Genomic DNA, 22816 nt, shown 5'->3' on the forward strand with positions numbered 1-22816 from the left:
AGTGGAGTTGGATAGCCAACTCCAAGAGTTGTTGCAAGTTGGCTTCATACACTCTAGTGTCACCATTTTCCGCCACAATCCTGTTTGTCAGGAAAAAGGATGGTTCTTCCCGATTGTGTGTGGATTAACGTACACTCAATAAGCTGACTATAAAAAGCAAGTTCACTATATATATATTACATTTTAGAGAGGCTAAATTGGGCCAAGGTGTTCTCGAAATCAGATTTGAAAACTGGGTACCACCAAGTTTCGGATTGTTGAGGGAAACATCCCCAAGACAATCTTCTGTATGGAACGGACCCACTATAAATTTGTGGTCATGCCTTTTAGCTTGACGAACGCCCCAACTACATTCACCCGCATGATGATGCGGATATTCAGGGACTTGATTGGCAAGTGTATTCATATTTTTGGATGACATACTTGTATTTTCAGCTACTGTAGAGCAACATGACATTGATGTAGGGAAGGTTTTGAAGTTGCTAGAAAGCAAATTGCAACGAACTCTATGTCAATGACAAAAAGTTGGAGTTTATTGCAATTTGCAGGAAAGCAAATTGCAATAAACTCTATGTCAATGAGAAAAAGTCGGAGTTTATATGTTCAAGGTTTACTACCTTGGATGCATTATCAGTGCCGAGAGCATCCAACTTGAACCGGTGGCCGAGATAGTCAATTGGGAGACAGTTTACGATATTCGGTTATTTGTGGGCATATGCCAAGCATATTCCACCCAATGGCCGAGATAGTCAATTGGGAGATACCGCAGATAACTTACGATATTTGGTCGTTTGTGGACATATATATGCCAAGCATATTCCACCCACATCGACAAGTTCTCTCACCTCTCGACGGATCTTATAGATCTACTTAAGGGTGTCAAGACTAGAAGGTAGCAGATCCGAATGAATCCACAAGCTTTGGAGATATTCAAGAACCTCACGGTGGCCCTCAGAGGCTCCTTGTCTAGCACTGGTCTCGTGGGATGAGCCGTTACCAATGCAAGTAACATCACGATTGGAGTTTTTTTACAGCAAAATGGTCATCCGGTAGCTTACATGTCTCGTAAGTTGCTACCCGCATAAAAGAATTACTCGGTCTATGATTGGGAGCTCCTCACAGTGATTCAGGCCTTAAAACAATTGAAAGCATTTCCTTTATGGGCAAAACTTTGAGGTTCGCTCTGACAATCAGGCATTCCGCTGGATTCAGACAGTGCCAAGTGCACAATGGAGTGACTGTCAACACCGTTGGAGGCGAATTTTCCAGCAATTTGGTGGCATGATTGAGTACCTTCCAGGAAAGACCAATCCAACGGCCGATGCTTTGAGCAGAACGGAAACAGTGACTACGATTCAAACCATTAGACTAGACCTTGTTCGTACAAGACTAGATGATATGAAGCACACATACGCGGATTCCAAGGAATTCAGTACACACTGGGAATAGGCATTGGATACCACAAGACCATGCCACTTTTTGATATGGGTTTCTACAAAGGCCGTCTGTGTCATGAAATCATTCAGGGCAGCTATTCTCCATGATGCCCATGATGCCATCACCAAATCTATGGATTTTGTGACAAATTTGCCTCCCAGTCATAGTTGTCACGGTATGAAAATACGATACCGTACGTGAATTTTTGGTACGATATGAAATTTTGGGATACTGTACGATAAAATACGGTTTTTCTTTTACACTTACAAACTCTAGCTTGAATGTGAGGGAAGGTTGGGGAAGGAGGAGTCCACAATGCTTGAGGAACTAGAACATGGAGATGTGTCTCTCCCAATTGTTTCCAAAAAAGAACCTGCATGGGTAATGCGATACCAAAGGTCTCCCAGTGTAGTGTTTATGACTAAGGGATTGTCCTTGGACAGATACAGGCAGTGCATCTACAGTGATAGGCTTAGGGACTCCTCTCTAGATTAAAATGGCCCTGTCCAAATCTTCTCCCTCGTACATAACTTGAGGATCTGACTGTCTAGCCTACCTATACCAGGCATCTCCAAGTGATGTAGCAAGATTCTCTCATCCTACCAATCAAGTGTACACTACCAGTCTACCTTGCCAGATTTTTTAGGTGCGGGCATTTGGGATCTTCGTTATGCAGGATTTCTTTTTTTTTTTTTGTATTTGGATTTTTTTTCTCAAGGTGGGGGGAGAAAAAAAAACTGGTGCCGTATGATATCGTACGGAACCAATCCGTACGGTACGAATACGTTCGTACCAGTACGAGAAACAACCATGTGAGTCCCAGACTGGGTAAGCGTAACATGCAATGTTTTTACTATTGTTGATAGATTTAGCAAATTTGTTATGCTTATCCCATGAGGGCCAATGTGACCGCCATGATGCCAAGTTTACAAGGCATTTCTGGAGGGCATTGTTTGACAACTTTGTTACTAAATTAAACTTTTCTAGTGCGATTCACCCACAGACGGACATCCAGACGGAGATTTACAACCAGATGGCCTTTGACGTACTGAAATGTTATGTCCATGATCACCAAGGCAAGTGGGAATCTTATTTGCCTTTAGTTCAAGAAGTCTTGAATGATTCGTTTTCTTCAGCTATTGGAAGGACTCCTTATGAAGCAGTGTTTGGAAGACCATTGCAGTCGCTATTGACTAGAACCTCGTCTTCAGTCCCTGAAGCAAACTGATTGATGAAGTCTTACCAAGAAATCTCAACAAGGAAAGAAATAGGGGCTAATCTACGTCAATCAGCTATTTTTTGGAGTTTTTTCGAGAAAAAAAAAATCGCCCAGTATCTTAAAACATTCTCTCAAATTTTGGCCATTTTGAAGGATTTTAGAAAATATTCGCCCAATTTTGGACATTTTAGGACATTTTTTGAAAACATTCAAACCATTTTCTATAATTTTAGATTTATATAGGAAGAATAATCACCGACCATATATTGATGGAGGCATCTTATTTTTTACCCTAGGAATCAATCAAAGACAAGCTGGCTAAAGTACACTCGACAAGCCAATAAAGATAGAAGAGATGTGATTCTCGAAAGGAGATTGGATATATCTTCAAATAATGAAGCAATGGCTCAAATAGGTGGGCAAGTGATGCCCAAAGTTATCTTTCAGAAGCTTCGGATCATTTCCTATCCAAAGAAAGATCAACGAGGTGTTGATGAAGCTGAAGTTACCTACGCGCTGGACCAAGGTCCAATCCCTTCAAAGATTAAAGATGAAGCAGAACCAAACATTATTGACGAAGCTGAAGTGATGGTTCTCGAGGAGATCCTTCTAGACCGCTTCAAGCACGGTTCTAGTCGATGACAAGGACGATTCCTCACAAAGTTTCAAGACCGAGGGACACACACAACAGTTTGGCTTGACAAAGAAATTTTCGACGACTATCCAGCTTTATTGACGGAATATCTAGAGGCTATGCAAGCCCATGGGCAACCAGCTCAGCAAGGTGGGCAGCCTGCACAGGCTGGACAGCACAGCAAAAGGCAGCTAGATCATGGACAAAGAGGCACCTAGATAATATGCATCTCATTCAGGTCGTGGAGAGTTAATAAACAAGCCGAGCCCTGTTTTAACCCACCGACCAGTAGATTTTGGTGCTATACTTTCGTCAAGTTAAGCAGAAGGGGATGTCATGTGCATCCCACACTTGGATGCCACATGGATATATCTATACAACAAGTGCAGGACCTGCATTGGAAAAGTGGAAACTAGTCCCTTTTGAGCCCCAGTCCGGGATGAGTCAGCCAGGGTTCCACTGTAAGCGTCCAAGGTCAGGTGTAACAAGTCCCGTACATGGTCTCGGTCAGGTGTGCAAGTCCCGCACATAGAAACAGTGCCAGTCCTTACTGTGAATCACCCTCTGGAATGATGACAGGTGTTCTGGGTGTTCGGCTTGTCGCCAGATAACCGGCATCTAAGTAGGAAGCATGTAGTTGCATGTAGGAGAAGGGGGCAGCCCTGAGGGCCACCCCAAAACAAGGTTTGATACCCTTGCCTAAGAAGGGGGTAGGCCTTACGCCACCCTAAGGGTCTAGGTGACCCATGGCCAATGCCCAACAGTCCCTTGGACTGGGGATGCTGTCCGCCAGGACTAGAGGGGCCTGGACAGCAAGGCGGCCAGCCCTTGTGGCTTGGCCAGCCTATCGACCAGCTATGTGGCCTAGGCAGCCCAGTCAGCCAGCCCTAATGGCTTGGCCAGACTGTTGGCTAATAGCAAAGGCTAGCATCTCATAATTCACAAAGGGTTGAAGAACTCCAACAGCCAGGATAGCCACAAAGGGACCCTAAGCCAAGGTGAAGCTTGAAGGTCAAGAGTCAGGCCCTCTACAGGCTGAAAGTATACAACCACAGAAGATCTACAGATTTGCGTTATTTTCTCATCATTCTAATAAAGCAAATACACCATCCGTGGTGGGGGCCCTACAAGGGTATTCAGGACCCAATAGTGTGTCCAACTCACTCTCTCTCTCTCTCTCTCTCTCTCTCTCTCTGCACATATCTATCTATCTTGAGCGTTATCTTCGTCACAAGTAGTACCACTCAGAGGCTTTAGTGCAAGCTTCAAGCTAAGTTATACATCAGGATTGGTAGATGATGATAACAAAACACCAACTGCCAATGTGTCAGCAGCCACAGATGATGGTGCTGACACAAGGCAACAACAGCACACCACTACAGATTCCCAAGTGCAGGATCAGCTATTAAAGCTACAGGTAGAGCTGAAGGTAGAAAAGAACAAAAATACTCAGCAAGCACATTTGGAAGAAGCACACCGAAAATTTGATGCTGCAAAGGCAAGGCAGTTGTGCAGCAAGAAACACCCAGGAAGAAACTCCTTGCTCTGTCGACTGACGAGCAGATAGATACATCATGACACAGCGAGCTCTGTGATCAACTGTGAATCCACATGTAGCAACTAAAAACAATGAGTGATAAGCTGATGAGCAAAGACATCCACTTACAAAACCTGACATCCTATAATAAGGAGCTACTAGTGCGGAAGCAACGATACGAAGCGACTTATCAATGAGCTGCAAACGCTCAACATGCTTTCTAAAGAGGAGCTAGATGAACTGCAAGGAAAAACGTCAGCACCCGCCACATTAAGAGGAAGGAAGAAAAAGCCTGCCACCAGTGCCCTTGCCTTGCCATCAGCACAATCAGACAGCCTACGGAAGCAGTCAGATAGAATCCAAGAATTGTGAAAAGAGCTAAAGGATGCTCAAGCAAAACTTCAACAGCAGCATTCTAATAAACACTGCTGAAAAGCAAAGGGATGACCACCACAAACGGCATCTGGAAAAAGACAAGGAGATGCTTAAACAGAAAAGACTCTTGAACAAATACAAATAGTATGCTGACACTCTCAAATGGGAGAAGAATACTGATGAGTGTATCATTGAAAAGCTAACAGCAGAGCTGAATCAACCAAAACCTGCACCAGATTATTCCCACCAGGCATGCTGGGAACGCGCCGTTGACTTCCAACAAAACAAAGAGGAAGACAGGTGTTGACTGGGAATCCAATTGTCAACTGTCAACCATAGATCTTCATGCGCAACTCTGCATATGCGGAGCCAGCCAACTGTTGTACTGTTGTAACAGAATGTATGTTAGTGTTCTTGTAATCTTGATCTTGTAACGGTAAGCAAGATGGGTATGCCCAGTTTTTTGGATTCAGTGATGTAAAGTCGTAAGGAGAGTACAGAGAGAGACAGTGAGTAGAGCTTAGAGCATAGTGTTATGCATAGTAGAGCCTTGGCTGTACTACCGTCACCTTCTACGTGAGCATGCAGTGATCAGAAATATACATTGGAAACCAGTCTGACTCTCCGTCTCTTCCATTCTATGTTTGTAATGTCTGAGAGTCAGTTCAAGGTGCACCACAATGGCCAATCACACGATTGTGCATAATGGTGGAGCTCATGATTTATTCATTGGGAGGACACTGTTTTCTAAGACCATTCTAACAGATGTGGCATTTCCTCAATGCTTTCCAACCTTTGCCAATGGTGTTTGCAAGCAAGTTGGGTTGCAATCTTCTGAACCAACTTGGCAACGGCTTCTCACTCAGCAACCTTGTGCTGACACTTGGCACACATAACAAGACAAAAATTTGACCGTTTGGATCAGGTCAACAATGTCAGCATATGTTATACAGCAATGCAAAGCTTTTACATGATATCAAGTATTTGTACTAACAGCTTGCATACATCCCACACACATGCCCAAAAGTATTCATGCGCTGATTGGGAATTATACTGCCACTTGGCACACAGAACAAGACCCTACCAGGGCAACAAAGGGAAACATACGTCAGCAGCTGAATCCATTCTCATTATTTGGACAGAAATTACTAGATATTATCAAAGAGCGGCCTCAATTGAAACAGGAGCCCCACACCCCATGCGCACATGGACAGAGAAAGAAAGAAAGAAAGTTATATTAACATCTACGGAAGACCCCAAGGGCCTATGAGACCAAAAGGAATACAATGGTACCATGGATATACAGAGCCATGGAAAACTGAAAGAAAAAGTAAAATGAAATCATCTGACAGTACGTGTGATCAACAGATGATCCTGTGTAGAGTGAGATATGATGTAATGTCGATACCCGCCTCAGCCAAATCCGATCTGTCGGCCGAGAACCTCACGAATCCGTCTGTGTGCTGGAGGGTCCTGATGCTCTGGGTCGGGGACGTCTGGCTCGCAGAATGGATCGAGCTCTCTCACTAAGAACTCCTCTGGCGCGTGGAGCTGGAGCGTGGGTACGGGTGGTGGGCTTCTGATGTCGTAGTAGAGGAACTGTTGTGGGCAGTAGATTCCGATGTGGATGTATGTACCACAAAGAAATCTGTGATGGCTCTCTGTGAGGTGTCCTGTCGGAACCGGGGCTGTCTCTCAGCATGCTGCCTCAACACTACATCCTTATGCCCAAGCACCTCTGATCCTCAAACTATATCACCCATGTGAGTGGTCCGAATCCCTCTCGAAAGAGGCAATGGAATCTCCCCCGTATCTCATAGTAAGCCAGGCAACTGAGCATATAATGGGCATCATCCTCTACTACTCCTGTGATGCATACTGTGCATGTCCTCTCCTCATGTGGGATATCCTCAGCTCTGCCAGTCTCTACATACCCTGAGTTGGCCGATCATGATACGCATGGCATGTGACATGTGTATCTATATGTATCCCGGGATCTCAAAGAATCCATCCTTGAAGAGTCTCAAGAAGTGATCTCTGTAGAACTCACACTTCTTACCAATCTCTGATGGAGACACCCATGTCTGGTGTATGTGTAGCCCGAGTAGATCTAACCGGATGATCCGGTTGATCTCCTGACATGAGAGATCAAGGTATGGGAATCCAGGCTATACTGAAACGGGGGGAGACGGTCCATCTGTATGCCATGTGCATGAAACCACTCGACTACCTCAGAGTACCATGCATGTGTTGGTGATGGTGGTGGCCGTGTCGCTGAGGAGGAGGGCAATCCAGCTCGTCTCAATCGTTCCCTCTCCCTCTCACCGTATAATTGCTCGTCTCAATCGTTCCCTCTCCCTCTCACCGTATAATTGCATAGAGGACTCTAGTGCTAGTCGTGGAAGGCAATCTCTATCAAGCGTGTATACATGCTGAATATAAGTGACAGTCTGAAAAAGAACATCTGTAACCAGTGGGGCCCACCCCAAACTCTGCATGTAGAATGTCATGTGGTACAGATGGCTTACTCCTGATCATGCGTGACAACATCATCACCTATAGCCTCTCTATGCTCCTCCAATGATCCTTCCCTAGGCCTGGCCCCCAAAGGGCTGCACCATACATAGCCGCCGGTCGTACTAGAGTATCAAAGAGCCAACACTTAGTGCGGGGTTCTTGGAAATGTGCCTGGAAACACTCTCTCCATACGGACTAGGGAGGCATGCCCCCTCGCAGGTCGGTCAATGGCAGCTGTGGTCATGCAAGACAAAGGACCTATAAAAGTGACTCCTAGATACACATACTTCTGCACAATCTCCACTGGGGCATCTCTGTATATAAAAGAAAATCGTGAGGCGACTGCATAAGATGTGTTGAAGACCATAACCTTGGTTTTGCCCAAATTGACTGTAAGGTCTCTCTCCCTGCAAAATCTGTCCAGTGCATTTAAGTGTTTCTGTAAACCCTTGGCTGAATCTGAGATCAAGACAATGTCGTCAGCATATAGCAATAAGGGCACTACTGTCTGAGCCAATGGTGAACCTCTACCTCCGAAACTATCCACAAATACTACGATCTCATCAATGTATAGGCCAAAGAGTGTAGGTGAGAGTGGGCAGCCCTGCTTAACCCCAATAGTGCTACATATATCTCCCGAGGTCCCACCGGGTGCACGTACTCGGCCGAGTACTGCCTCATATGGTGCCATCACACCCCATATCATTTCATGTGAGAACTGGAGCTCCTACAAGCGTCCTATCAGACGAGATCGAGGGATGGAGTCAAAAGGCTTTGCAGAAATCCACAAAGCAGCAATACACATCTCTTTGAGGACCTCGCCTCCTCTATGATAGCCCGTAAAGTAAAGATATAGTCCAGCATGGAGAAGTTTCTCCTAAAGCTTGCCTAGCTTGATGCTTTGTTTCCCATCCTCTCTACCATAGAGCTCATCATGTCCTCTAGTACTCCCCCTTAGATTTTCGCCATTGTGTGACCAATCATCATAGTCCTATAGTTACCTGGGTCCGTGGGATCTCCTGCTTTGTGGATGGGGACAATGGTGTTGGTAGTCCAGGAGGGTGGGAAGCCTTCACAGAGTGCTCTATTAAAAAGACTGGCAAGAATGGAAGCCAATATGTGGTGCTCGTGGGCGAAATGTTCCGCGCGTAGATCCTCATGATCTTTTGCTCTCCCATTATGCAACTTTTTAAGAGCCCTAGTGACATTGGGGGAATCAAAGAGATAAGATGATGTAGGCCTAGGGATGTGTGACATTTGTGGTATAGGCTGGTTTGGCACACCATACAGCTATCGTGCATAGGCCTCCCAAAGGCTAGGATCTGTGATAAGTGTAGGTGCTCTTTTTTCTTCCAAAATGCGCCAAGCTTCTGAGTTGTCCTCGCTCAAAAAGAGCTGGTATAACTCTTGTTCTTGTCTGGCAAGAAATGCCTGTTTCTTTCGGCGAGTGAATGTACGGAAGATGCGCTGCATCTTATGTGCTGAAATCAGCCCATGTTCCCTCTCATGTAAGAGGCGAAGCCTGATGGTTTTGCACTCTTCATCGTACCATCCATTCTAGGGTTGGGATCCCACTGGCAAACTTGCTATGGAGCATGTGGTGTAGGGGAAGCTAGCGTGGGCGGAGTCATGGATGATAGAGGAAAGTTGGGATGTGATGGTGGAGATAGGGAGGGATAAGTCGAGAGCTGAAATGTGGCGGGAGAGGTGGTGCTCATAGATGTGGTCAAGATCATGATGGAAATGAATCCGGGTGAAGGTGGTGACAGGGGGTGTGGGTGTGGGCGGTACGATGGGGCATGACATCGTGAAACAAAGTAATGCGTGGTCAGCTAGTAATAAGTATGGGGGGAGGAGGGTTGGTGAAGTCTGAGATGTGTGGTGTAAGAGCGGGAGATCCCATGAGGTAATCCACCGTACTAGTGCCTCCCCCATGCGGAAAAGATGTAAGGTTGTCCGACTGTAGCCATCTGGACAACCCATTATATATAACCAGATCATGCATAGCCCCCATCACCAAGAAGTGTCTACCATATGATGTTGCATTCCCCATATCCTAGTTGGCCCTCTGGAGGCCCATCTCAGCCAAGTCAATTTCTGACAACATAATGGCATCTCCCTAGAAGTCATATGTCTGCACTTGTTCCCCTTTTGTCCGTGCATTAAAGTTTCCTAATAGGAGGACCTCTCCCTGCTGGGAGAACTCTGCACTGTCTGCAAATAATGGCGCATAGGGAGTCTCCCCTTTCTCTGTCAACCTGCATGCAGATTCTGATTTCTCTGGTGGGAAGTAGCATACTGCAATATGCATCACTCTCAAGCTAGGCCTCGCTAATCGCATCCACACAAAACAAGCCTCCTCATCGTGTCTAACCATTGTGAGCATGCCTCTCAAATGAGGGCGAAACAAGCATGCCACTCCTCCCGAGCCACGCACCCCCCCAGTGGTGCGTGTTTGTCCTCTGAAAGCTGATTCCCATGTATAACCCTCCACTTTGGGTAGCCCTCTCTCCACCACGCATCCCTATCTGTGTAAGTCTCTGTGAAGCCTCCTGTGTCTGACCATAGAGTTCCATTGCAACTCCATACTCCCATCGTCAATGCATTTATGGTCTCACAGGCCCCGCACCGTCATGTGGCGCGTTTATCCGTGATGATGACTCGGTCATCACGATAAGCGGCCCATTTTCCTGCCTTGCGGGTATCCATAACCTGAACCATCCCGGCTTTCCTTTGTTCCACCTGTAGGGGGGTGAGGTTATCTCCAAGGTATGTTTTGGTGGTTCGGAGGGTGGCCCTCTTCTTCAAGAAAGCCAAACAGGACTCTGTATCTTTGAACTTGAGGAGGAGAGGCCTCTCCCTCGTCAAGTCCTTCTCGGCTCGCCAAACATCTACAAAAGGTGTGTCAATGAGGCCCATCTGTCTACATAAAGTCTCACCATCCTCTTTTGGTGAGTTGCCCGCTTGCAAGCCTGTTACTCACACATGTAGAGCCCTAGATTGGTGACACTTCTCTTCCTCAAGCGTGGCCGTCATGATGGATGTGGCATTCGAGGTGTGGACTGTTTTGTGCTTTTTCACAACCTCAACCCATTTGGAGGTTTCTCCAACCTCTTCTTTGGTTGCCTCCATGTCTTTTCGGAGGCCTGCACGCTCCTCCGGGAATCCTGATTTGGCCTCTTGAATCTCTGCTGTGATTGCCTTCTTAGCCTTCTCTAGTTCCGCCTCAAGTTTGGCATTGGCGTCTCGCAACTGGGTAATCTCTAGAGTAAGAGCTTCTTGTGTGGCTAGTTCTCCTTCCTCTTTGCCATACTTGTGCATCTCTTCCTTGCATAATTCCATACATTTCTCCATGCATGTAGCCAAGCATGCATCCTTCCAGGCTTCCATCTCTTGTCGCATCTCAAACTTGCAGCTGTTTGTACATTTCCTCTTTGCCCTGAATCTCAATCCTGACAACATGAATCTCCTTTTGATGCTGGTTCAATGTCCTGTCTATCAGTTTATTTTGGTCTAAACGGGCCTTTTCAGCCTGGTCTTCGATCTTGTTCACTCTGTCTTCAAGAGGGAGCACCATTGTCACAGTCACCCAACACAAGATGTGGTCAAGGACACGGGAGAAGACGGGAGCCGACCCGATGCGCGATGGGATAAGGGCGGGAGTGGCTTTTGGTTGAGGGTTCAACCATTAGTCCGGTGTGTGAAGATTTTTGAAAACCCCAAACTCAACTTGTACATGTGTACATGAGTGATGTCCGTATTGTGGTAAAGTCATGGGAGCACTCATTGACTCAGCGTGGGCATCATGGATGTGTGGTTGTATGCGGCAAACAAACTTTAGGCTTTGATGGAAGTGTATGTGCAAGGAAAATGATGAGATCTTGGAAGCACAAACTTGTCCGGAACGTGGTCTGCTGGAGATGGTATCAGTCATTCGGTCGCTCTGTATGTGTGCGTGTCCCAAAAAAATTAAAATGGGCACTTGTAGGTTGTATTCGAAAGTGTGCATGGGCATGAGGGCAATTAATTGTTGGGGATGCCAATTTAATGTGTGCATGAGATGGTTCTGGAAGGGGAAGCATATGGAAGGTAATGGACGTGTGCGTGGCAGAAGGGAGATGGCACAAGGGAATTCGAGAAGGGAAGATGCTGAATTGGGCCTTGGGTGGCGGGTTCTTCCAGAACAAGGGGGGTGTCACCTTGTAGGCTGCCGTAGCTGCAGTAGAGAAGACGAGGGTCGACTGCAATAAAGCAGAGAGAACAAGGGGTGGCGGCGACTGGAGACGTGAAAAAGAGAAGGTCGACTGTGGGCGACGAGGAGAAGTTCTTCGTTGGGGGCCGCCTCTGGTAGCGGAGAGTTTTGGAGGTGTAGCTATTTGGCGCCACGGCTGGCAGGAAGGAGAGGAAGACGTCGACTGTAGAGGAGGGGAGAGAACGTTGACTCCAGCAAAGCCAAGAAGGAGAGGTGGTGGTGTCGAGTGCAACGAAGCAGTGAAGAAAAGGAGAGCACGTCGACAGCAAAAAGAAGGCGAGGGTGGTATCGACTGCAGACAAGCTGAGCAAAGCTAAAGCAAGGCGTCGACTGCAGGCCGGGACAGTAGAGAAGGGGAGGTGGCGCCACTGCAACGAAGCCGAAAGGACAAGAGAGCACGTCAACAGTAGGGAAGGAAAAAAGGTGGCGTCAACTTGTTGAAAAGCAGAGAGAGTCGGAAAGGTGGTCGAGGTGCTGCTGGCCGCAGCATCGGAGCCTGAAGGCACACCGTGTGTGGAAGTGTGACACTCTATAAAGGCATATACAGCTATACCGCTTCCGTGTCATCACGGGGGTAGGGACATTCTACATTACTGGGACCAGACAGAACAGAGCCTGCCCAGGAGAGAGAGAGGGCTACGCACAGAGGCGGCAACGGGAGAGAGGGCGGCAAACAGGAGCGCGAACAGCAGCAACGGGAGAGAGGGCGGCGAACAGAGCGAAAGAGGCGGCGCGGACAGGGAAGGCGGCGGCGAACAGCGGCGGGAGAGTACATAGGCGGCGGAGAGAGAAAGAAAGAAAGAAAGCTGTATTAACGTTTACTAGAGGCCGAACTCGACCTATGAGACAAAATCAATGTACAACTATCAATGTCCTCTGGATGTCCAGAAAAAAAGGACAAAATAAACAAGAAATAAACTATGAAAGTACTGAGCTAGTTGAGGGGGAGGGGAGGGGGGGGGGGGGGGGGGGGGGGGGGGATGGATGGAGCACTACTGCTAAAGGCTCAGTATGCAACCTATATGCGTAGGGTATACAAGAATGCAATGCAAATCTGCCTAGCTCCAACCAGTACCATAATGGGCATGTAATATGCGATACATAGGCGATGGCGAGGCAAAAATCCCTTGGAGCATGATCTCCGGGTGTGAGTGTAAGTGAGCTAGCCGCTCCTGGATATGGTGTTGATGTCGAGCCCGTATCTCTGTAATCTCCCTCTAATGTAGTCTAGGAGTCTGATAGCCTGGTGCTCTCGGTCTCACATATTACGAGGATCGTCAACATGGAAATAAAGGTGCCAAAACTGAAGATCGTCAACATGGAAATAAAGGTGCCAAAACAAAAATACACTCACATATTACGAGGGTCCTACATGTATAGTGAATGGTGAGAGAAAGAAAGAAAGAAAGAAAGTTATATTAACGTCTACAAAAGGCCAAAATGACCTATGAGACCAAAAGATTACATCATGTTCATGGAATACATCATCATGGGTACTAAAAATAAAAGAAAGGAACAAGAGCTGAAATGCCAAAGCTAATCCCAATTCAAAGAGCGTCAAGCTCTCACATCACCCTAAAATATCCCGCATAGGGCCCTGCATCATGGTACCCAATGTAGAGAGAGAAAGTAAGAAAGAAAGAAAGATATATTAAGTGTCTACTAAAGACCCAATGGGCCTATGAGACCAAAGTGATACAATAATGTCCATGGCATCTCTCATCATGGAATGGAAAATAAATCAGAAACAAAACATAAATGGAGAGAGAGAGAGAGAGAGAGAGAGAGAGAGAGAAATGAAATGATATATTAACGTCTCTAAGAGGCCATAATGGCCTATGAGACCAAAACTGAGAGTACATCTGAAGTTGGTGTCTCATCAAAGAGAACAACTAAATGAAACTAAAAAGTACAATAAACTGATTGTCTTACAGTTATAAGAACTGTAAGTAAGACTCCTAGATGATACTAAGTAGAAAATACTGGAAAATGTATATGAAGTAAATCCAATGGGCCTATGAATAAAATAGAACAAATCAAAACTATCTCATTGGAGTGATACAAAACTGTCCATGGAAATCTCATCATGGAATACAAGGAACATGAAACATGAGAGAGAGAGAGGGAGAGAACATGCACCTTTGCGAAGTGACAATCATGATCAAATCCCGGGTTTTTTTGTTTGTAATCAAACTGATGGCTTTCAAAATTTCAGCACCCATCATCTGGAAGGAGTCACTTCCATACTGTTGTAAAGCTTGTGGCGAAATCGCTTGCACCTGATTTTGCAATGAAGATGTTTCCTCTCTATTAATCTCTTCAATTCGAAGAGCCAAAAAGGTTTTGATCTGAAAAAGTAGAACAACTCAACACTTTAGCTTCCCTAATGCATCAATAGTCACACCCAAGACAAGACTCTCTCTCTCTCTCTCTCTCTCTCTCTCTCTCTCTCTCTCTCTATTGGGTTTTTGTCTACACTTTAAAAAAAATCATTGTACTCTTGACTCCCCTTTTTTGGATCTCTAAACAAGAGATCAACCACCTTATCCATCTCCACCTAACAGGGCTTCACACAAGCTGCACATGGATGTCCCCACCACAGCTTCCTGCCACAATGGTTACAGGTCGGCTTGGCCTTCAAAACATCATGCTCTGAGTCGGGCTTCTTCTCAGAAGACTTGGCCGGTGAAGACTTCCCTTTGCCCTTGTTGCTATTGTTGTTGCGGCCTTTTGACCACGGCTGGCCAATCAAGACCTCGGAACCTCCGCCTTGTGGAGGGTTTGTAAATTGCTCTTCCTGATCCAAAACCATCGGCAGAAGCTCCTCTCATGTGATGGTGCTGAGCCTCCCACTACTGATCAACGAAGAATAGAAAGCTGAGTACTGAGGGGTAAGATGAGACAACAAAGTGATGGCCATATCCTTTGAAGATATCTCCTTCCTAGCCTGAAGAACCTTCTGCTGAAGAGCCTGGAGTTTGTTGATGTGCTCTCACATCGTCGAAGACTTTGCAGGATTCATCACTCGCATCTGCACTTCCAAGGAAATCCTCTTCCTGGGTGATACCCTATTATACAAGCCAAGTGCTGCCAAATCCCTCCTGTCAATGTCATGTGTTTAATGTGATTGATCATTTGAGGTGTGCAATTAAGGAAGATGAAAGAATGCACATGGGTATTGACACGATCCCATAGCTGTGCCTGAGCCTCCTGCTCTTTCCTAGTAGAAAGTGAAAACTCCTCCTCCTCCAACTCTAGCCTTGGAACTCCAACCACAATGAAATTAGCCAAATCATAAGACTCTAAGGTAGACTCCATCATTACCTCCAGATGCCATAGTTGGTCCCGTCCAACTATCGGTCCATCGAGAATGTTGGGAGGGTGGGGATCTTCACATGCTTCTCAGCCATCTCGAGCAAATCTGCTATCTTGGGGGTTCACAAGGTCTTGTGAAGGGAGGGGGGGTGGGAAATTTGGAAGAGCTGCAAATGAGAAAGAAAACGCAGAACTGCAGAAGAGAGAAGCTGTATAAACTCTACTATATACACAAGAGATCCGGTACAAAACTGGTGTGGGGGCAAGCCATGCATATATGCTACCTGGGGCAGCCAGTCGGCCAGTAGCAATTGGGCCGACAACCCTCAGATGGGCCCACGATTGGAATATGTCCAATCGGCCAGCTCTTGGATCAAGTTAGCTAGCAACACATCAATCGGCCAGAGAAAGATCAGGTCGGCCAACATACTACAGTCCCCCACGACCTTGGTACACACAGACTTAGTAGACCCCATCTTTGGGAGGTTCCTTGTATTTCATGCTGCTTGTGCATGATTGTAGCAGGCTCACATGGGTTTATTTTATTTCCCAGAAGGACCAGGCCTTTGCTCGGTTGAAGGAGTGGCATGTTATGGTGGAAAAGGAGTCTGGATTGTAGGTGTAGACTATTCGGGCTGACAAAGGAGGGGAGTTTTCTTCTAATGCTTTTGTGCGGAACATGGCATCAAGCGAGAGCTGGCCAATACAGTGTCGCCTTCAGAGAATGGAGTAGTTGAGCGTAAGAACCGGACTGTGGTGCATATGGTGAATATGGCGAGGATGATGTTGAAGCATCGTGATCTTCCTCGTTCACTTTGGGGAGAGGCTGTGGCTACGGCTGTCCATACCCTCAACCAATCTCCGACGACTTCAGTACTTAAGATGACTCCATATGAGGCTTATGTTGGCAGGAAACCGGATGTCTCTCATTTTTGTGTTTTTGGAAGTGATGCCTATGTTCACATTCCAAAGTAGCAGAGGGGAAGGCTTGACTCGAAGTCCCAAAAGCTTGTATTTGTGGGATATAACTCTCTTTTCAAAGGCTATAGGTTATCTGACGACCCAGAGCGGAACGAGGTTGTTGTCAGCAGAGATGTTGTCTTTGATGAGCATGTTCCATCTTCCATTGTTGAGGAGCCACCACTTCTTGGAGAACCAAATGAGTATGAGGATGATTTCCAGGCTATTGTTCCAGCTAGCCAGCCTCAGTCAGTTGTAGAGGTTGAGCCCGAGGTTGGAGATGAGCCCTAGCAAGAGGCTCCGCGTTCTGTTCGAGTACCAAAGTGGTTGTTGGACACCATTCGAGAGTCAGGGGTTATGGAGTATCCCTCTGAGTGGACCACAGAGGATGGACCTCGAAGATCGCACAATGTTCGTGATAAAAGTCAATCTGAGGAGCTGTTACATGTGAACTATGCTTTGATGTCTCGTATCATTCGGGACAAAGAGCCCACTTCCGTTAAGGAAGCTCTTTCCCAGGATACTTGGAGGAAAGCCATGCAAGTGGAACTTGAAGCCATAGAGAAGAATAACACTTGGGAGTTGGTTCTGAGGCCGTCAAAATGGTTAGTCATTTGTGTCAAGTGGGTCTACAATACCAAGTATACGTCTGATGGGTCGATGGACAAGCACAAGGCTAGACTTGTGGCTAAGGGCTACACTTAGCGGCCTGGCATTGACTATGAGGACACTTTTGCACCAACAGCTAGGATGACCACGATTCGGACAATCCTTGCCGTTGTCTCTTCTTTGTGGTGGCCGGTGTATCAGATGGATGTAAAATCTGCGTTCCTTAATGGTGACTTGCAGGAGGAGGTGTATGTTGAGTAGCCTCCAAGCTTTGAGGTTCCGAGATCAAAGGGTATGGTTTACAGGTTGCGGAAGGCCTTGTATGGTCTTAAACAGGCTCCAGGGCTTGGAATAAGCGGTATGTTCATAAGTTGGTGGAGGCCTTTGGGATGGAGAATTGCAAGCCTATTTCATCTCCGATGGACCCGAATACCAGACTGACAGTATATGATCTTTGTGAGCAGGTTGATGCCTCCTTGTATTGGAAGCTTGTTGGTTCATTGATTTGGTTGCTGAACTGCCCTAATGATGGCTACTCTCTCTCTCTCTCTCTCTCTCTCTCTCGAAATGGTCCAAATTTTCCCATGGGCCGTTTTTCGGCCTCCCGACGAGGACGATAATATATTCTTCTTCTTCTTCTTCTTCTTCTTGAAGGCTGCCCATGAACTATACCGGCTGTTGGGGACTGTTTTGGAGGCTTCCATCATGAAGAAATACTGAAGGCAAGGTATTTAATCACTTTATTATGATTTCCAGCCACTGTACTTGCTGTACCAGCCACTGTACCGGCTGTACCAGCCACTGTAACTGCTGTACCAGCCATTGTACTGTTGGGTATAAAGTCCCAGTTTCGCCTCCGGACCTTGATCATCGCGTAGCTCTTTTCGAGAGCTTCGCGGCCATATATTTACTTATACATTTGGCCCCCATTTGGGCCTTGTAACGGCATTCTTTGTATTTGGTCCGCCGGGCGCCCCATAAGTTGGGCGCCCGCCCATACCCTTGTATCACTATAAATACGAGGTCTCCCTTGAGCCTCATCAAGACAATCAAGATATTCTTGAGCATTGTGTGAGTTCTCTCTCTCTCTCTCACTCTTCTCTATCTCCTCTGCACTTCCTTGGCTGCAAGCTCTTGTGTTTGAGTCATTCTCTTCCAACAACTGGTATCAGAGCTATGGAGGGAAGCTGTATGCAGAAGCTATGGAGTTAGAGGTGTCTTCCACCACTTGACTACGGGATCGTCTGCGTTTTTCGCGTCAAACACCTCCCTTCTATCATCAAGATGGTGCGTTTTTTTTTAGAGTGCTGCTCTCTTTTTTTTAACGCAGGAGACTGTTTTGCGTTTTTTTTTCTTGCTCTTCCCCTCTCCTGCGTTTTCTGCTCCACTCTAAGCTGCCCTTCTGCTGAGTTTTCCTCTCCCCTGCTGCCCCCTTTGCTGCGTTTCTGCTGCCGTGCTGCTGCAATCAGCAGCGTTTGCTGTTCTGTCCTCTTCCTGCTGTACGGCTGCCTCCTGTACGGCTGCCATCAGCAGCAGCCAACGCTGCTGCCAGCAGCCCCACGACCACCACCAGCAGCTAGGGCTGCAGCCAGCAGCCCCACGGCCACCAGCAAGCAGTCTGGGCTGCAGCCAGCAGCCCCACGGCCACTAGCAGCAGCCGACGCTGCCTACAGCAGCCAGGAACTACGAGCAACCCCCAAAGACAGCAACATACTGCCCCTCGGGTTTACATCGACATCCGGTGATACTCTTCCGCCGTCTCCTTCACTTGAAGTTGTTTCATCAATCTACGAGCATCCTACAGTCAACCCATATCTGGTACATAACATCTTGCTATTGCTTACTTTCTGAAGTGTCAGTTTGATAAGTCATGGCGTCTACAAGTGATCTTAAGGGTCTACTAGAGATTAAGAAGTTTGCAGGCACTGGGTTTGATCTTTGGAAGGTGAGGATTCAGAATATCCTCTATCTGCGGGAATGTGATACTGCACTTGAGCAGTTCAAACCTGCTGCTATGACAGATGATGAATGGGGAATCCTGAACAAAAAGGCCGTTGCCTATCTCCAGATGGCTGTTGCTGATGAGGTTCTTGTAGACCTCAAAGGGCTGACAACAGCCTATGCCGTCTGGGAGAAGCTGAGAAGCACCTATGAGATCACCACGCCAGTGAACCAGGTACATCTCATCAGGAAACTCATGAATATGCAACTTGATGATTCTAAGAATGCAGTAGAGCATATTACTGCTTTCACAAGGGTGCTTAATCAGATGCAGGATTCTGGATTGCCTGTTTTTGATGATAAGTTAAAAGCTATCTTTTTGCTCACTACTTTGCCTGACTCTTGGGAGACACTTGTGGTGTCACTTGGGACAAATCCCAACCTAACTTTTGATGGAGTCAGGGGTGCTATTCTCAATGAAGATATCCGGAGGAAGACCTCAGAGACTAGCGGTTCTGCAAATGTCTCACGAGGGAGGACGACCAAGCGGGGAAATACTACTACCAATTCAAAGGGTAGAAGCAAGAGCAAGGGCCAGCAGTCTGATGTTACATGCTACCAGTGTGGTCGTAAAGGCCACAAGAAGCCAGATTGCAAGTTTTACAAGATGGAGCAAGACCGGAAGAAGAAATCCAGTCATTCAAATGACAAAAAGAAGGAAAAAGAGAGTAATTCCAGCAAAGCAGAAGAGTTCGAAAAGGACAAGAGCAAGGCCAATGTGGCCTCTGGTGTTGTCATAAGAGGAACTGTCTGACTCAGATGATGTGCTATGTGTTTTTTCTGCTAATGCTCTTGATGTTCATAACTTGCATGTCACAGAACCAGATGTTATTCATGCCTTGATGTATGAATCTGATGTGCTTTCACAGACTTGGATTATTGACACGGGTGCCTCTTTTCATGTAACTCCTATCAAGGAGTGTTTTGCAACTTTCACTGCAGGCTCCCGAGGAAAGGTGTTCTTGGGGAATGATCATGCTTGCAATATTGAAGGTATGGGCACCGTGAATTTGACTTTGCAGGATGGTAGTGAGTTTGTGCTGCCAAATGTGAGGTATGTGCCTGGTTTGAAAACCAGTCTCCTGTCTGTGGGCCAGCTTGATGCCTTGGGATACACGGCCATATTTGGGAATGGCACATGGAAATTGACCAAAGGCACAAGGCTGATTTCAAAAGGATGCAAGAAAGGAACATTATATAGCCTTCATGGTCAGGCTTTGTCTGGTAAGTTTATTGCTTTTGCAGAGGTACGCTCCCACATGGAGCTTTGGCATAAGAGACTTGGCCACATGAGCCAAAAGGGTCTCTCCATTTTGTCCTCCTTGAACAAGTTTGATGCAAAAGGAAGCAAGCTTGATTTTTGTAATGATTGCTTGTATGGGAAACAGAATAGGAGTTCTTACTCCTCTCGTGCCTCTCGCAAGGCTGAAAAGTTGGACTTGGTCCACTCTGACGTATGCAGCATGCCCATTAAATCTAAAGGTGGTTCAAAGTACTTTGTGTCTTTTGTGGATGATCACTCACGAAAAGTATGGATCACTTTGTTGAAATCTAAGGATGATGCTTTTGCTGCATTTCAAAAGTTTTATGCATTTGTTCATACTCAAACTGGAGTGAAGATTAAATGCTTACGCACTGACAATGGGGGTGAGTTTGTTAGTACTAAATTTCACAAATTTTGTGATGATAATGGCATTAAGAGGGAACTTACACCCCCTTATAGCCCCTCTTCAAATGGTGTGGCTGAAAGGTATAATCGTACACTGTGTGAAAGAATTCGATGCATGCTGTCCACAGCTAATCTCTCTCAGGATTTTTGGGGAGAAGCCTTGAAAACTGCAGTTCATGTTTGCAATCGATCTCCACACACAGCTTTGAAAGGTGGAATCCCTGAGGAGGTTTGGTCTGGCAAACCGTCCTCATATGACCACTTACGCATCTTTGGTTGTGATGCATATGTGCATATCCGCAAGGAAGACCGGAACAAGCTTGATGCTAAGTCCGAGAAGGGCACCTTCGTTGGCTACGGTGATGAAGGTGAGATGGGCTACCGTGTGTGGTTGCCATCAACCAACAAAGTGGTTCGCAGCCGGGATGTTGTATTTTATGAGGCAAAGCTGCTCCGTAATGTTTGTGCCTCTCATGGTGATCAGAAAAAGGTCAAATTTCAGCAAGGGCAGCCACCCATTGATGCTGAAAATAAGCCCCAGGATGCTTCACAAAGGGCTGAACATAATGAGTCCGTGATATTTGAGCCAGAAGAGGTTGGACAGCCGCTTCATGCTCCTGGAGGTATAGGGCAGCAACCCCTATATGCTGAAAATCAGGCTGTTCGTGAAAACCTGCAGCCTTTTGATGCTGAAATTATGATTCCTCCCGATATTGACCCCCAACCAGCCAATGATCATTGGGTACGGAGGTCTACTCGTTTTCGGAGGGAACCTCAGCGTTTTGATCCCTCTTTGCAACATGTTTTGCTTACAGATGAGGGTGAGCCTCTTACTTTCAAAGAGGCTAAGTCTTGTGAACTCCGAAACAAGTGGGAGCATGCTATGCAGGAGGAGATTAAGTCTCTACATGCAAATGACACTTGGGACTTGGTTGAGTTGCCCAAAGGAAGGAAGGCTATTCCTAACAAGTGGGTGTACAAAGTCAAGACAGTTGACGGCCAGCCTAAGTATAAAGCCCGCCTTGTTGCTAAGGGCTATGCTCAGAAGGAAGGGATTGATTTTCAGGAGGTCTTCTCCCCTGTGGTCAAAATGACCACCCTTCGTGTTTTGTTTGCTCTCACTGCTGTTTTGGATTTAGAACTGTATCAGATGGATGTAAAGACAGCTTTCTTACATGGTGATTTAGATGAAGAGCTGTATATGAAGCAGCCTGAAGGCTTTGTCATTCCTGGCAAAGAACATCTGGTTTGTAAGCTGAAGCGTAGTCTCTATGGGCTGAAACAAGCCCCGAGGCAGTGGTACAAAAAGTTTGATGCTTTCATGCTTAACCAGAAGTTTAATCGTAGCCATGCAGATCATTGCTTGTATACTAAAACTGATGCAGATGGCAGCCCAGTGATACTTGTGCTGTATGTTGATGACATGCTTCTTGCCGGGAAGAATAAGAGCGTTTTGGAAGCTCTTAAGGACCAGCTGAAGTCAGCTTTTGCTATGAAGGACTTGGGTTCAGCAGAACATATTTTGGGTCTTCGGATTAGACGGGACAGAGCACAGAATTTGCTTTTCCTCTCGCAGGAGAAGTATATCCAGAAAGTCCTTGATAGATTTAACATGGCTGATTCTAAGCCTTTGGGTGCTCCATTGCAGCCCTATGTTAAACTATCCAAGGATGATTGCCCAAAAGATGATGATGCAGCCAGTACTATGCGTGGGATCCCTTATGCTTCTGCTTGTGGATCTCTTATGTATGCTATGGTTGCTACACGGCCAGACATTGCTCATTCAGTGGGAGTAGTCAGTCGTTTTATGTCCAACCCGGGCAAAGCACATTGGGATGCTATAAAGTCTATTTTGAGGTACTTGAAGGGGACACAGAAGAAATGCCTTATGTATGGTAAAGGTCCACTTGAGGTGCAGGGTTATTGTGATTCAGACATGGCAGGTGATTCTGATACCCGCAAGTCTACTAGTGGGTACATCTATACTCTTGCAGGTGGTGCTGTTTCTTGGTGCTCTAGACTCCAGAGGATAGTAGCACTTTCTACTACTGAGGCCGAGTACATCTCCGTCACAGAGGCTTCTAAGGAGGCCATTTGGTTAGCACGCCTTGTCACAGAGTTTGGATTGCCAGAGAGGGCTCCGGTCCTTGGTTGTGATAGCCAGAGTGCCATATACCTGGCTAAGAATGCCATGTTTCATGCTCGTACCAAACACATTGATGTACGGTACCACTTCATCAGACAGGTGCTAGATGATGGTTTGGTCAGTTTGGTCAAGATTGGCACTCATG

The 22816-nt window shown here is 46.4% G+C and overlaps 1 protein-coding gene across 1 annotated transcript in view; it reads right to left on the reverse strand.

Annotated features, from left to right (window-relative positions):
- The window catches only part of LOC147607537 (CDK5RAP3 protein homolog), a 77452-nt gene that overhangs the window by 17169 nt on the left and 37467 nt on the right, over positions 1-22816 (reverse strand). The window contains exon 7 of the mRNA XM_086790305.1: positions 14111-14319. Within this exon, the coding sequence (XP_086646431.1) occupies positions 14111-14319 (209 nt within the window). The remainder of the gene's footprint in view (positions 1-14110; positions 14320-22816) is intronic.

Source organism: Cibotium barometz, chromosome 55 (genome assembly GCF_041138505.1).
Source record: "Cibotium barometz isolate CiBa-2024 chromosome 55, ASM4113850v1, whole genome shotgun sequence".
Classification (NCBI taxonomy): domain Eukaryota; kingdom Viridiplantae; phylum Streptophyta; class Polypodiopsida; order Cyatheales; family Cibotiaceae; genus Cibotium; species Cibotium barometz.